We start from the raw sequence: 16802 nt of genomic DNA, 5'->3' as shown, positions 1-16802 counted from the left end.
CTCGCCTGTATCTTGCGATAGCATGTGTTTCCCGAATCGCAATTCCTCTGCCATTCCTGAACAACTCAATATCTGGTCATTTGAGCTTGCCTCAGTTTACCTCTTTATTTAAGTTGACAGTACAAAAAATTTTTAAATATATACATAGGTAACATACAGCATTAGCAAAGAAGCTGGGCAAGGGACTCCTCACCATACACTACTGCTGAGAGTATACATTGGTACCTTCATTTACTTTGTACTATAAAACATTTTATTAAGAGATTAAAACTTGCGGATTTGTGGAGCCTAATTTCTAAGTTGATGTTCACCATTCTTAAAAGCTAAAACCACATAAATGCAGCACAGACTATCAAAGATACTGAAAATATTAGAGAACATTTAAAAATAGATGCTGTTATAAATGCTTTATATGTTTTAACTCGATGTAGAAGATAGTGTGAGAAGATCTAACTTAAGTCCAATTGGATGTAGAGTTCTAGAAAAAAAAGGAAAAGAAATGGGTTTGAGGTGGTATTTAGAGGAATAATCGTTGAGAATTTTTTAGAACTGATATAGGACACCAATCCTCAATTTCAAAAAGCCCTATAAATCCCAAACCAGTTTTAATAAATAAACCCATATTCAGACATCATTATGAGATTAAATAAAATCATAGTCAGAGACTTAGAGGCAGATAGTGGAAAAAATATATAGATTACCTTCTAAGGGCAACTTCTAACAGTTAGACTGGTAGTTGACTTATCACAGCAACAAGAAAGGAAAGCAGAATGATACGTTCCACATGCTGAGTGACAATAAATGTGAACCTTGCATTCTATACCCAGGAAATAATGAGGGCAAAACAAAAATATTTTTGATTAAAACAGAGAGTTTGCTTTCGACAGATTCTCCCTAAAGGAAACTCTATTAGCTCTTTACAATGTGGTCCTTGGACCTGCAGCAGCAGCATCCCCTGGGAGCTTGTTAGAAATGCAGAATTTTAGGTCCCACCCCAGACCTACTGATTTGGAATCTGTTTTTCAACAAGATCCCCAAATGACATATGTACATTAGAGTTTGAAAAGCACTGCTTTAAAGTGATTCCATTCCAAATGGAAAGTCTGAGATTCAAAAAGAAAGGAATACTCTCTGGTAGACATGGTAGATATATGAGTATATCTAAACAATCACTAACTACATATTTTTAAAAGTAATATCTGGTGGGGTTAAACAAGACACGACAGACATAAAATATATGAAAACAAAAGCATATGAGTCAGGAGGGAAGGTGATTGGATTTAAAGTGTTCTCAGCGTCTGGTATTATGTAGAAACAAGGTAAAGATATTAGCTAACTTGAGACTTCGGTAAATTACGCATGTACGTTTAAATTTCTAGGTTAACCAATGAAAGAATAGGAACGATGCACATAACTTCTATACTGATGGGTAGGTGGGGACTGAATGAGAAAATGACAACAATGTAGGTTTCCTTCTTCATCAGTCATTAGGAGAGCATGGAACATCAAGGCTTGTGCCATGCTGTACCCCCATGATAACATACCACACCCTAATAGAAAATAGATCAGTGTCCGAGATGTCCCTTTTTTGTCTTCTAGTGGCATCCTGAGAATTTGTGTGCTTACTACTTTGCTTTTAGACAAATCTCTTTACCTCTCCTAAAATGAGGGTAGGAGGTGATCTTGAATTTCTGTATGCACCTTTAAAATACTTCAACTGTTAAGGAAAAAGACTGACAGCGGAGAAGCCAGTGGAAATAGAAATATTTAATTTTTCCAATTACTGCTTAAGGTGCTACCTTGAGTTGTGTAAAAAAAAAAAGGGGGGGGGTGTTAAAGCACAGCTTTGTTGAAAAAAAAATTCATGTGAGGGATGTCAGATTCTTAGAGTTTAGTAACTTTCATTCACTGATTTATAAAAAAGAATTGATTTAAGTTACTCTTGAGGCTTTGCAGGGAAACAAAGTTTTTCCTAAAACATTCTGGGAGGTTCAATGGCAATGTAAGATTGACCTCAAAATTCTGTTAGACTATTGTTTAAAACTGTGAGGCTTACACCCTTCAAGGTATAATATGTGTTGAAATAGGCTGGCCTAATTTTACAGTTTCCCTTTCCTTTTCTCACTTTGTATTTAATGATCAGTAAAAAAATTTTAATGTGGTATACTTTGAAAAGGTACTCCAAAAATCCAAAAGAGATATCAACTTTGCCCATTACATGGGACAGAGTGATTAAAATTCTCACATCGCCAGTGGTCAAAATGGTATCAGGACTTGCCACCAGAGACTAACAAAATGCCAGAGGCCTGTACAGAAAATAAACAGAAAATGATATTGACTATGAAAATGGGGATGGGATCCCAGTAAGCACTGTCAGACACTATTGTGTTTCCTGGCTATGGCTTTAAAAGAGTAACTTCTGCATGACTTTATCACCAAGTATGCCTTATCCAAATATAAGGAAAGATGCAAATATGACCAAGGCAAATTCACAGACTTATTAAGTCAGCTTTGAAAGAGGAGAGCCTGGAATAACAGAAAACTGTGATATTGTGAGAAAAAGGTCTGTTTGGGGAGAAAATTTAGAGTTTAAAGCTTGAGATGGGAAGATGAGGGGACAAGGGCACTGTGTCTCATGGCTCTCTCCTGCGCTTTCCAGAAAGAAACCAGAGCAGCCAGAGAACATTCAACTGGCCTCTCCCCAGATCAGATTCTCTGACTTCTCTTCTCCTCATGATGTTGAAGGGTAAATTTATGTAGTCCTTCTCCATGAATCACCTCAAACTCACCCAGTAATAGTAGAGGTAAAAGAGGAAGCCTGCCAAAGGCCCACCAAATAGACTCAATATTGAGAAGAGCCCTAAGACTAATAAAAAGTGATTTAATAAAATTACAAAAATAATTGATGCAGCACCTAAAAGAGTTAATCTCTCAAACTCCCCATTAACAACCGCAGCTAGGGCAAAGCTCTTCGCAAGCACTCAATTTAGCAACTTCCATAGTTCAAAGTTCTGGGAACTGAGCCAAGAGGGTTCACCAGGATAAGTTTGAAGCTGTTTTTGAACCCAGAAAGCAAGTGGCTGTTTTGAAAACTGTGCCTTCCATTTAACCTAATGTCTCTGAATGTAGGGAACCTTCCCTGAAAGACAAAGAATGAGGCCCCTCAAAGGGAGAGACATGTGGCCCTAATGTCCTTTCTCTCTAGAGCCATTACAAGATCAAATTCCTCTGGAGAAACCATATGTCTGAGTCCAGATGCTTTGGATAAGAGAAATACTCAAGAATTTCTGGGGATTTTAGATACAGGAACAGAGATAATGCAAATTCCTGGAAATCTTAATTGAATGGGAAAGATTATTGTTTAAAGCTGTGGAGAAAGAAGGATCTGAAGTGGACAGGTTTTACTAACACTACAAGTTGGACACAGAGGACCAAAAGTATTCTCTGGTGGTTTCATCATTGCTTGATATTGTTCTTTTTTAAAATTTTTATTTATTGGGGAATATTGGGGAACAGTGTGTTTTTCCAGGACCCATCAGCTCCAAGTCAAGTCATTGTTTTCAATCTAGTTGTGGAGGGTGCAGCTCACTGGCCCATTTGAACCAGTGACTTTGGAGTTATGAGCACTGCGCTCTAACCAACTAAGCCAACCGGCCTCCCCAATATTGTTCTTTTTAAAAAAATTTTAATTTTGAAATAATTTTAGACTCAGAAAAATGTTGCAAAAATAGTACAGGGTTCCCCTGTACCCTTCCTCCAGCTTCCCTTAAAGTTAACACCTTACATAACCATAGTACAATTATCAAAATCATGAAGTTAACATTGATATAATACTATTTACCATGAGAGTATTATTGTAATTAAGTTATTGCTATCTTGGAGAAAGGATTTGCAAAAGTGGGTAATATACTGGCTGCTAAAAACGGAAACGTGGAGCTCTCATCCCACCAAAACTGTGAATATAAGATAGTACCAGGCCCAGGATCATGAGTGAAATCACAGCTGATACTGGAGTGACTGGGAGTCTGTTTCCATCTCCATCCAGCCTTTTCCCTTTAACTCTCAGTTAGCTTCTTGGATCTCTCCAATGTTGAGGGTTACAGAAAACTAAAGGAACTCATGTTAACTGGGGCTGACACTTTCTCGTTAGGAAGATCTTTCTAAATCACCCTATTGGTGTCCTTTAATTGATCTTACTAGGGCTTTGTTTTCAATCCCAATACATTTTAGCCATCAATAACAGTTTGCTCTCCCTTGGCAGCCAGTAGTTCACCTTCATAGTCTTGCCTCCAAGATATTTCAATTTTTTAACATTTGTCAGAATCTGTTAAGGTGGGATTTAAACAGGTATCCTAATGCTAATTCAGATAGTGAAATTATTCGTTATATCGATGGCATACTGATCAGAGGCGACTCAGAAGCAGTTGTTTCTGAAGCTCAGCCTTTCATATTGAATTTATAACTGAAAGGCAGTGGGCTATTAAGCATGGAAAAGTTCAGGGGCCCTCTCAGAGAGAAAGCTTTTTGGGAGTGTAATTATCTGGGTAACCAGAGAAATTCTACCCTAGATCAGGTAAAGGCTTTTTTCTATCCATGAAGTCCCTGCCCCTAAAATAGAGGCAAAAAATTAATTTTTATGTTTAATACTGGAGATAGTATGTCCCATATTTGTATATTAAGTTACAGCCACTTCATCAAGTCACTAGACAGGCACTGAAGTTTTTATGGGGCTGCTCCCCTCATGAGGGCAAAGCATGTACTTATATTAGCTGATTTTTTTGCAGATGTGGGCATACAGTACCTAGTTCTTCCACAGAGTTCTAAGTGCAGAATTCCCTAAAGGAGGGCACTTTTGAACGACCCAGGCCAGTCCTCCTCCTTAACTGCTTTTCCCTTATTGGCATGGAAGCTATTTCTGTGCCTGCCTCTTCACAGCAACGTGGGCATTAGGGAAGAGGGAGAAGAGAAGCCATCTTTCTGACTTCCTGAAATCTGAGTGCCAATTTCAATTAATGTGCTGGTGGCTACAGCAGCCCACGTAAATTCTTTGTAAGCTAGATTGAGGACAGCCTGAAACACTTAAAACAGGTGTTTAAAATATGCTGCAGCAGTTACTTCAGAAGGTGGAATGGGGAAAGCTCACAGAACTCTGAATCCTGGGGCCTAGTCTGATATTTTTTTGTTCAGTTTATAAGTACCGTGTTTCCCCGAAAATAAGATTGTCAGGCAGGGACTCTGGTCCCGCTCCTTGCACAAGAACGCAGGATACGGTGAGGCCAAAAAGGAACACCAACGGAGCCATAGACAGGGGAGTCATACCACTACACTCTCGCTGGTGGCTGGGTTGGAGACACAGGAAGCAGTAGCCTCACGATCCACAATCCGCCATCCGCTTCTCTGCCAACCAACCAACCCCCTAGCGTAGCTACGGCAGTTATATTAGTGGGTAATGGCTAACCGGTAACAGCTGATGACCATCTACTACCCAAGCCAGCACCTTTCCATGTGAGGCCGAGAGCCTGGAAACTGCTCTCTGGGACTCTGTCTCCACAAAGACCTAGCTGGACAATCAGCTCTAATACGTCTTTTGGAGCAAAAATTAATATAAGACCTGATCTTATAGTAAAATAAGACCGGGTCTTTATAATATAATATATAATAAAATATAATAATTTTTATATTAATTTTTGCTCCAAAAGACACATTAGAGCTGATTGTCCGGCTAGGTCTTATTTTCACGGAAACACGGTATTTATTGAGCCTCTATTTGCTGAGCGTCTTCTATGTGCTCCATCTGCCCTTGTCCACCCTGCTCTGTACCCAAGTAGGCTCCACTGTATGGTTGGGTTCAGCAAAAGAGAGGCACTCTCAAAATATTGTAGGGTAAGAGAGTAAGGTCAAGGTTTTTATTCTCCCCACTCCTGCAAGTTCACCATGGGTGCCTGCCTCCCTCTATGAAAGCTACAACTCCTGCCAGGCAGCCCCCTGCCTTAGAGTCTTCAGGCCCAAAGTTCTGCACCAAACTTTTTTTTTTTTTAACCTCCTCCATGCCTTTGCAAATAGTCCCTTATGGAACTCTCCTCAAATTATCCAGTTTGAAAGTGCCACTTGTTTCCTGCTGAAACTCTGATACACCTCAATACTGACACTACCCATGACCAGATTTGTGAGTTGAGGAAACTTATTGAGCACCTATTATAAGGTGAATCAGGGCAGTATTTTTACGAATGTTAGCCCATGTGATTGTCACAATAAACCTTTCACAGACAAGGAAACTGGATTTAGAGGCTTGATTATGTACCTTGCTAAGTAAAGATCACCATGCTACCGTATTAAGGAGCAGGGTCAGACCAGAACCCAGGTAGGTCTCACTCTATAAACATCTACCTCTGGAAGCCGCTCTAGCTACCCTTAGCTCTAGAAAAAAAGGCTTGGTGAAGGGCTGAGAGGTAAGGAAGGGATCAGGACTGTTTCTCCACTGATCCCCTGACTTACTAGTATAGGGATTTTCATCTACCCCCCTAACCTCCGCATTGTTCAAGGGTTAACGGTAGAATCACCTGGGATGCTTTTTAAAACTCCAGATTCTTGGAACTGCCAGTATCTTTCCCAATGCTTGAAATCTCAGCAGTGTTTGTATATCTCTTTCGACACTCACCACAATGGATTGCAGGATTAGTAATTAACTCTTATTTTTTAGCAGATACTTTCTTCCATTCAGGCTCTAGTGGACTTGCATAAAATCTAGGAAACCTCACACAAGGTTTAGAGTACGCCCATGAGCGCCCAAAGGGAGTAGGGCAAAGCTTCCAATTGCAACTGCTCCCCAGGGGGGTGGAGGAACGCCAGGCCCTGCCCGTGACTCCGCCGAGCCGGGCCGCCCCTTCTTCGTCTAGGTCAGAATGGCCGCGACCGTGACGCTGGAGCCCGCCGGCCGCTGCAGCTGGGACGAGCCGGTGCGCGTAGTCGTGCGCGGCCTGGACCCGGGGCAGCGGGTCACGCTGCGCGCCTCCCTGCGCGACGAGAAGGACGCGCTCTTCCGGGCCCACGCGCAATACTGCGCCGACGCCTGTGGCGAGCTGGACCTGACGCGAGCGCCCGCGCTAGGCGGCAGTTTCACGGGGCTCGAACCGATGGGACTCCTCTGGGCCTTGGAGTCCGAGGAGCCCCATGCGCGGCTGGTGAAGCGGGACGTGCAGACGCCCTACGCCGTGGAGCTGGAGGTGCTCGACGGTCACGAGCCGGAGGCCGGGCGGCTCCTGGGCAGGACGGTGCACGAGCGCCACTTCCTTTCACCCGGGGTGCGGCGGGAGCCGGTGCGCGCGGGCCGGGTGCGCGCTGCGCTCTTCCTGCCGCCAGGTGAGCGTTCTACTTCTCAGGCTTTTCTGGAAAGTCTAGTGGAGTCCCAGACCCTGGGCGGCTCCTATCTTGTCCCGGGACCCACATGGTTGTTGAACTTGCCTAAACTGGTCCCCGCACTGCATAGACTATCGTGGATTCTGGGTGGAAATTTTTCCTCTTTAGGTTTCCTGGCACTTCCTGGAGACCCTGTCACTTACTTAGTTGTATGCAAAAAAGTGCATACAACATATGTTTATTGAGATCCGCAGTGTGCCGGCCACTCTGCTGTGTTTTGAATACCGATATTAGGCAATCCGTGTGCACGAGTGATTTTTGCCTCCTTTCACGTCAAACTTCCAAGGAAGCTAAAACCCACACATAGAGGCAGTTCCCTATAATCCAAAACAAACAAAAACTTCCTGATGGTCCTCTCCCCACTATCATAAACAATTTGTCAATGGTTCTCAATCTGGGATGATTTTCCTCCACTCCAGGGTACATTTGACAATATCTGGAGACGTTGTTGGTTGTCATAACTGGGGGTAGGAGGGATGGGGGGTCAGCAGGGGAGCTATTGGCATCTAGTGGGTAGAGGCCGGCGAAGCTGCAAAACATCCACAATGCACAGGTGTGGGGACAGAGTCCCAGAGAGCCGTTTTCAGGCTCTCGGCCTCACGTGGATAGGTGCTGGCTCAGGTAGCAGATGGCCATCAGCTGAAACCAGTTAGCCATTGGCCACTGATGTAACTGCCGTGGCTGAGCTAGCAAGGGAGGATTGCAGTTAGCAAGTGGGTGGGTTGGTTGGCAGAGACGTGGACAGGCGGATTGTGGATGGTGTGGCTCCTACTTCCTGTAACTCCAGCCCAGCCACCAGGGAGAATAAGTGGTTATCAACCCCTTATCCACGGCTCAGTTGGTGTTCCTTTTTGGCCTCACTATATCCTGCATTCTTGTGCGGGGAGCGGGACCAGTGTCCGCATGTGACAACAGGACAGCCCCTCAACAAAAAAATAGCTTGCTCAAAATGTCTATAGTGCTGAGGTTGAGAAACCCTAATCTAAGTAAAAACAAGGTACTTGCTAGCTAACAGCAGCCTGGAAACAAGACCCCTGACCCACTCCTTCCAACAAAATGCCTGAACTGAAACCCCTACTATAAATTCTGGAGTTGCCACAGCTCATAGAATCCCTAAATGGAATTCTGTGATTATTCTCCAAAACAAGAGGCCCTGCTTTGTTCTTACAGCTCTTCAGCAATTCACAGCCCTAACTAGTGGCTGCCCACTTGTAACTGTGAACGCCTGGGGCTGGAACTGGGTCTTATACATCATTATATTTCTATATTTCTAGAGGCTTGCATAGGGATATAGTAGAAGCTCAATAAACCATACTGACTTAGTCAATAAGAATCCCCTAAAAATTTTCATTAAAAAAAAAAGCCTCTCAGTACCGTTATGGTATCTGATATTCCAGTCACGTCAATCTTAAGTGTTAACTTTTCAGTGTCTACTATGTGGCCCATTTAAAATGTATTGTTTTCTTGTCTCAAAAGCTTTTGTAAATAATGTGGAAGGGTTCAATCATTTAACAATTGTGTGTTAAGGACTGTGCTACGTACAGGGATGCAATAGCTAGCAAAGTCAGACATGGGCCTCAGTGTAGTTACAGCCTAAGAGAGGATACTTGCACCTGTAAGTGTGGTAAGTGCAAAGGCAGGGGAAGTACAGGCCCAGGGTGCTGGAGGGAACATATAAAAAGCTATCTAACTCAACTCAGCTTTGGGGAGGGGAAGAAGGTCTACATTAAATTTGAAGACTGAAAAGTTAACCATGTTAGAAAAAAGGTTGAGGGCTGACCAGGTGGCTCAGGTGGTTGGAACTCTGTGCTCCTAACCCCGAGGTCACCAGTTCGATTCCCACATGGGCCAGTGAGCTGCGCCCTCTACAGCTAAGATTGTGAACAACGGCTCTCCCTGGAGCTGGGCTGCCAAGAGCAGCTGGAGGTCAGCGTGGGCAGCTGTGGGCTACCGTGTGCTGCCAGGAGAGGCCAGCGTGAGTGGCAGGCAGCCAGCGATAGATGCCATTAGCTGCTGTGAATGGCCGACCAACGACCAGCAACTGACTACCTCAGCCTGGGGCAGTGCAAGGCTCATAATACCAGCATGGGCCAGGGAGCTGTGTCCTACACAACTAGGCTAAGAAACAACGGCTTGAACTGGAGTGGGGGAGGAGAGGCAGAAGAAGGGAAAAAAAGAGAATAGTGTATACTATCTTCAGAGGCCAAAGAGAGCATGGCATGTTTAGGGATAGCATTCTTTAAGGCTGGGGCAGAGGGTATAAGGTCTGACAATTAAGTTCACGAGCTCATCCTAGAAAAAGTGCTACATACCTCGTTGCTGAATATCACTATGGTCACCTTTAAAGAAATCCCCTTGGGAAGCTATGCACCGACACCAGCGCCTAATCCACCCTTCAAAACTATTTCGGAACTCTTTTTCTGGAATGGCCATCAGAACTGTCGTTGTATTACCCTTGATGTCCTGAATGTCATCAAAATGTCTTCCTTTCAATATTTCCTTTATCTTTGGGTAAAGAAAGAAGTCATTGGGGGCCAAATCAAGTGAGTAGGGAGAGCGTTCCAATACAGTTATTTGCTTACTGGCTAAAAACTCCTTCACCAACTGGGCCGTGTAAGCTGGTGCATTGTCGTGATGCAAGAGCCGTGAATTGTTGGTGAGAAGTTCAGATCATTTTCGTCTAACTTTCCAAATAGTAAACTTGATTAACTGTCCAGTGGGTACAAATTCGTAATGAATAATCCCTCTGATATCAAAGAAGGGTTCTCATTTTGACTCTTGATTTGGACTGACGAAACTTTTTTGGTTGTGGAGAATTGGCTGACTTCCATTGTGCACTTTGATGTTTTGTTTCAGGGTCATATTGGTACACCCATGTTTCATCACCAGTGATAACACGGCCCAAAACATATCTTGCCTCTCCAAAAGGTCTTGGCAAACTTGGACTCTCCTTTGCTTTTGTTCATCAGGGAACTCCTTCGGGACCATTTTTGCACACATCTTTCTCATACCAAAATTTTCAGTTAAGATTTTCCTAACTGTTTCTTTATGAATGCTTACTTGGTCTGCTATTGTCGCATCCAGCGCAACACAGGCAGTGAGGGTGCGAGAAGGGGCGGTGTGGGGACAGCCCCAGAGAGCAGTTTACAGGCTCTCGGCCTCCCGTGGAGGGGTGCTGGCTCAGGTAGTAGATGGCTGTCAGCTGTGGCTGGTTGGCCGTCAGCTGTAACCAGTGAACCATTGGCCATTAATATAACTGCCATGGCTTTGCTAGCAGAAAATGGGGGCTAGCAAGAAGATGGTGGCTGAGCCTGCAAGTGGTGCAGTGAGGGTTGCGAACAGTGTGGCTCCTGCTTCTTGTGTCTCCAACCCAGCCGCCAGCGAGAATATAGTAGTATGACTCCCTTACCTATGGCTCCGTGGGTGTTCCTTTTTGGCCTCACTATGTCCTGCGTTCTTAAGTGGGGAGCGGAAGCAGAAACCCCGCCTGACACCCTGCACGACAGGCAGCTTTGGGTTAAGTTTTTAAGAGAGAAACATACAGAGACTTAATGTAGTTAAATCTCAGAAGGCCAGGGGGTCTCACAGTTCTGAAAGACTGGAGCCCAGAACAAAGCCGACTGGAGGTTTTTATTGGTAAGTATACAGGGGAGTAGCAGAGTTTTTGGCACGGTCTGTGGGACTCATTTATCACGTTATAGAAAAAACCCAAACCAATTATGTTGATCTTCAAACAGCCAAAGCAGAAAGTCCTTGAGGTGAGGTATGCAACTCTTTTAAGGGACATATATCACATGTTGAAATTGTTTCACAGAGCTGAGCAGAGAGAGTTTAATCTTACCACTCTCAAGACTTTTCTCCCAATTAGGTGAGAGGGAAAAATCATAGCCAGCAGCCGCTTTTCCCAGGCAGGGGGAAGGGGAGACAAGGCCCCTTCCCAAATCTTTCTAAGGCAGCTCATCGGCCGGCGGGGGGGTGGGGGGGGTGGGGGTGGGGGAGGACCTCCATGGGGTTCCGCCTGGCTTGAGTTGCCCCCCTCCCCCCCCCCCCCCCGTGGGGAATCTTACTCGTCATTGGCCACAAACCCTCTTTTGGAGACCAAATGAAGAGAAATATATAGTCCCAGAGATTCATAGTCTCACAGACTCTTCTTAAGGAAAGACATGGGGGGGGGGCGGGCAGTCTGCTAGGCTGTTGTGTGACAACATATTATGTTTCTCACAATCAGCCAACAATTTTTGACGCACAATTTGACGAATTTTTGCAATGTTTTCGTCAGTTCTGCTCGTTACTGGCCGCCCTGACCTCTCTTCATCAGAGATGCGTTCTCTCCCCTCAGAAAAATGTTTAATCCATTTGTACACTGCCGTTTTCTTCATGGCATTATCCCCATAAACTTGGACTAACATGTCCCTGATTTTACTTCCACACTTGCCAAGTTTAACAAGACATTTAATGTTTGTTCGTTGCTCTAATTCAAGCTCAGACATTCTTGTGACAGCACACAAATACATACAACAATAATGAACACCACTCAGCAAGACACTGCCACATGTCGACATGAACACAGCTGAGACACTGATATACCAAGGCTATGAAACCTTACTGAGCTGTTTGTACAGTGCCGCCAATGTAAGTGCACAGCGGCAAGTTTGCAAACTTAATTGTCAGAACTTGTATGTTCTAATAATCCCTTTAAAATGTAGTGTTTTACAGCTCTCAAAGCATTCTCGAATAGTTTTTTTTTTAAAAGGAAAACGAAAAATTTTGGTGGAAAATATACATCTCATTATATGTTATTTCTAATTTTGTTTGTAGTTGACCCTTTAACAACACAGGCTTGAACTATGCAGGTCCATTTATATTCAGATTTTTTTCAATCAATATACATATGCCTGGATTTTGCATTTGCAGATTCAACTAACGATGGATCAAAAGCAGTATTTTCTGTTCTTGGTTGGGAATCCATGGATGCGGAGGGTTGACTGTATACACTGTTCTATGCCATTTTATGTAAGGGACTGGAGCATCTGTGGATTTTGGTATTTGCAGGGTTTTTGGAACCAGTCCCCTGTGGATAAGTAGGGACAACTGTTAAATTTGGGGAGAGTAAAAAGTTATACAGGGATATTTGACGACAGAGGGGAAGGAGTCAGCTCCCGTAACCCCCATGTTGTTCAAGGGTCAACTATATATTATTGTTTTGTGAAAATATGCCAAAAATTCTGGAGAAAATATGGCATTTTCTGCTCCCTCTTCCCCACAGGATTTATATATATATATACACATATATATATATATGTATATATGTATATATATATAAAAAATAAAAAGGGTCCTTCTTCCACCAATCCCCATACCCCCAACCTTCCTTGCTTCAAAAACTTCTCTTTCCTGACTGCCAAAATCGGAAACCTTAGAATGTCTTCTGAGAGGCTAAAGCTCCATATGATTTGTGGTACTCTCCAGGTGCGGGGCCCTTCCCTGGGATCATCGATCTATTTGGGAGTGGCGGTGGCCTCTGTGAATACAGGGCCAGCCTCCTGGCAGGACATGGTTTTGCTGTGCTTGCTCTGGCTTATTTCAGATTTGAAGACCTCCCTGAAAATATGAATGAGATTCACTTGGAGTACTTTGAAGAAGCTGTGGGCTTCATGCTGCAGCATCCAAAGGTGGGTTTTGTCTCTGGCTCTCTTGAATGAAGGGGAGAGGCAGAGCGGACACCGGGCTGGATCCAGAAGCCCTACCAGGACACGGGGGCTGGAAGTATGCCATGAGACACGAAGCCTCCTTCAAAAGTTTTATTACAGGGATTATTATTTCCATTTCTACCCATCTGTCGCTAATCCCTTAAGACTTGACTGTTTAGTTCCCGTTAATTCTTGATCATAATTCAAAGAGCTAGACTAAAAATTGCTAATCTGGAATTCTGGTCTTATGTCTACTACCAAGTGGCCTTTGCCCTCTCCAGGATTCATTGTTTCTCATTTACAAGATTACTGTAAATATGTAGGGGAAAAAGTTTGATTATAGAGAGACATTTTTGAGACAGTTGGTGACATTTGAATAGGGACTGTGTATTTGATGATATTAAAGAATGATTAATTTTGTTAAGTGTGATAATGGTATTATGGTTTTGTAGAGAAAGTTCTTAGAGTGGAAAAAATTAAAGTATTTTGGAAATGATTATAAATGGACTACATACTCTGTGCTGCTATCTAAACTTAAAGAGACCTAAACATTTTAATGTTAAGGAATAAGATGTTGTACAAGGACGGTTTAACTCTGTTAAAATTCAGGGACTGGTCTCTTAGCAGAGCTGCTAAAACCTAGATAATCTTAAACTGTGATGTTTGGTTTATTTTGGGGAGATAAGGCCTTGGTATAAAGAAGAGATCAATATATCCTATCAGTTCTACCCTTAAACCTAGACAAAAGGGGCTTCTTCCTCAGACTTTTTGTTTTAGATAGCTACACTCTGGACTTCCTTTGGCTGCATCTCTGCCCACAGGACAAAGAGTCTGAGGGATCAAGGGAATGTGTCCACCTGGAACCTATGTGGCTCCCCTCTCACCATGCCCTTGGGATCTGGAACCCCAGAATCCTCTGCTCAACAGCATTGACCCTGCATCCAGGCCCTGAACCTCTTCTAAGGGTCCGTCAGTGTTAATACACATAAGCCTTAAACATACAGGCTGAGGTATCCACACACCTATATGAGAGACCCCTCAAGGTGCATCATGGAGCCAGGGATGGAAGAGAAGGAGGGTGGGCCAGGGACCAGGGACTTGGAGGCTGGCTCTCCTCCATGCCATATTCCAGTACAGAACTCCGAGGAATTCCAAGATTTTAAATTTGACCTAATAAATTGTTATGGTGGCATATTTATCAAGGTAGGAGAAAAGGAAATATTTTATTTTAAGTTCGTTCATTTGATATAACTTTTAAATATTTAAGTATAGGGTATATAGGTCTCTGTGTGTATTCTTGACCCAGACCCCATAAATATTAGTGGAGGGCCTGTTCAATTGATTTGCTTATTAGAAGACATACTTGAACTTTGTGGATTGTTGCATAAGGAAGGAAAGCAAATGACATTTGAGAAAGCTACCTAGAGAATGTAAAAGTTACGGTTTATGTCCTCCATTTATGAATTCTAGACTTATTCTTTCTTTCTCCTCATCAGGTGAAAGGCCCTAGTGTTGGGCTTCTTGGCTTCTCCAAAGGTGGTGACCTGTGTCTCTCAATGGCCTCTTTCTTGAAGGGCATCACAGCCACTGTACTTATCAATGCCTGTGTGGCCAACACAATAGGTGCTCTGCATTACAAGGATATGATTATTCCTGATCTTGGCAGTGACCTAAAGAAACATACAATCACCGAGTCAGGCCTTTTGGATTTCATGGATATTTGGAACAATCCACTGGAGGAACCCTACCACCAAAGTCTTATTCCTTTGGAAAAGGCCCAGGGGCCCTTCCTGTTTATTGTTGGCATGGATGATCGTAGCTGGAGGAGTGAATTCTATGCTCATATAGCCTCGGAACGGTTACAAGCCCATGGGAAAGACAGACCCCAGATAATCTGCTACCCAGGAACTGGTCATTGTATTGACCCACCTTATTTTCCTCCTAGTAGAGCCTCTGTGCATGCAGTATTGGGCCTACCAATATTCTATGGAGGTGAGCCAAAGGCTCACTCAAGGGCACAGATAGATGCCTGGCAACAAATTCAAACTTTCTTCCATAAACATCTCAATGGTAAAAAATCTGTCAAGCCTAGCAAAATGTAACATTAATCATAGATGAAATATTATCAATAAAAATCCTACTGATACAAAATGTATTGGGTTTTCCAGAGCACCTAGGAACCTCTTTGTAACAAAGCAGCCATCTTGGCTTCCTTGTCAGGTCCTACTGGATTCTCATCCTTTGCAACCCTCCTTTCTTCACTGCTGGGTCCATTTCTTTCTTCCCTGAACTTGATCCAATGTATAGGCTTAACCCTGATCTTATCTGTAGGACCAATCTTAACCTTAAGCAGGAGAAATGTAAGAAGTGCTTACCTAACTCTCAGTTGCTGGCCTAGCTTTGGTCTTGTGTTCTAGTTCTAAAGACTGAGATTCTGTATTGCTAAGAGTCCCATATCCCCTTTGGGCTCTAACTGACAATGTCTGAGCTTTGGGAACCTGCACACTGGAGTCCCTTTAGAAATGGACTCTGCTTCATTCTTGCCAGTACACATTCCTGAACTCCAGATTTGTCTCTCAACCCCACTCTAAAGATTGGGACATTGATATACTTGTATACATACAGCAAGTATATGTATACTGTTTCAGTTACCAGCAGTCAGTGGTGGTCAGAAAATATTAAATGGAAAATTCAACTCACAAGCTTTAAATTGTATACTATTCTGAGTACCTCACTTCGTCTTATCACATAGGCTTTGTGATCTCACATCATCACAAAAAGGGTGAGTACTGTGCAATAAGATATTTTGAGAGCACATTCACAACTTATTACAGCATATTGTTATAATTGTACTATGTGTTATAGTTCATCTCTTACTGTGTCTATAAATTAAACTTTTCATAGGTGTGTATGTATAGGAAAAACATGTATAAAACATACATATGTATATATATGTGTGTGTGTGTGTGTGTGTGTATATATATATATATATATATATATATATATATATATATATACCAGTGGTGCCAAAAAAATGTATACAAGTGGACACTTTGATCAATGTTGCTTAAGCAGTAGTTTGCTGTAATCAGAAGTGTCTGGACGCTGATGGGAACCACTCTAAGCATCTCTTGTAATTGCAGAAGTCAAACATGACTTGTATTCACCTTTTGTTATCGGTATATATAGAGTATTACAATTTTAATAGTTTTCCTTTCTTAAAATGTGTATACATTTCTTTGGCACTCTCTGTATTCTCTCTCTCTCTCTCTCTCTCTCTCTCTCTCTCTCTCTCCCCCTCCCTCCCTCCCTCTCTCTCTCCCCCCCCCCCCCCCGCCCCCCAAAGACAAAGGGACTTTAACAAGTACTTTTCAAAGACAAGGTTGTTGTATGATTCTAAACCAGATATTCTTGGTCCATTGACCATATGTTTTAAGTGGCAAATATGTTCGATGCATAAATCAGTATACCTGACAATTATGATGTTATTTATGGTGGTAGGTAAGTGGGATAAGATATTTGAAAATGAAATTGTTTCCAAAAAAATTCAAGATTTATGTATGCACCCATCTTCCTTGACATAGTTTAATGGAATTCACCTGGGTTAATTAACCTCCTTTACATGTGCATTTTAATTAAGATAGAGTTCTATAATAGAAAACAAATTTTAAATTACATATATCAATACATTCTCCA

At 42.8% G+C, this 16802-nt stretch overlaps 1 protein-coding gene across 1 annotated transcript; it reads left to right on the top strand.

Annotated features, from left to right (window-relative positions):
• The first annotated feature begins 6713 nt into the window (after positions 1 to 6713).
• Positions 6714 to 15955, top strand: ACOT6 (acyl-CoA thioesterase 6). Its single transcript, XM_033106862.1, has 3 exons — positions 6714 to 7359; positions 12886 to 13088; positions 14603 to 15955. The coding sequence occupies exons 1-3, from the start codon at positions 6903 to 6905 to the stop codon at positions 15206 to 15208; spliced, it is 1266 nt and encodes a 421-aa protein (XP_032962753.1). The 5' UTR covers positions 6714 to 6902; the 3' UTR covers positions 15209 to 15955.
• Positions 15956 to 16802: the final 847 nt, after the last annotated feature.

This window comes from Rhinolophus ferrumequinum, chromosome 6 (genome assembly GCF_004115265.2).
Source record: "Rhinolophus ferrumequinum isolate MPI-CBG mRhiFer1 chromosome 6, mRhiFer1_v1.p, whole genome shotgun sequence".
Taxonomy (NCBI): Eukaryota; Metazoa; Chordata; class Mammalia; order Chiroptera; family Rhinolophidae; genus Rhinolophus; species Rhinolophus ferrumequinum.
The sequence above is the reverse complement of the archived record's forward strand: the minus strand, read 5'-3'. Positions and strand labels throughout refer to the sequence as shown.

Bases quoted from the DNA above. Each gene is read 5' to 3' on its own strand.
- ACOT6 (XM_033106862.1), top strand. From the start codon at position 6,903: ATGGCCGCGACCGTGACGCTGGAGCCCGCCGGCCGCTGCAGCTGGGAC. The intron at 7,360-12,885 runs GTGAGCGTTCTA...GGTACTCTCCAG, and splicing joins TGCGCTCTTCCTGCCGCCAG to GTGCGGGGCCCTTCCCTGGG. The intron at 13,089-14,602 runs GTGGGTTTTGTC...TCTCCTCATCAG, and splicing joins TCATGCTGCAGCATCCAAAG to GTGAAAGGCCCTAGTGTTGG.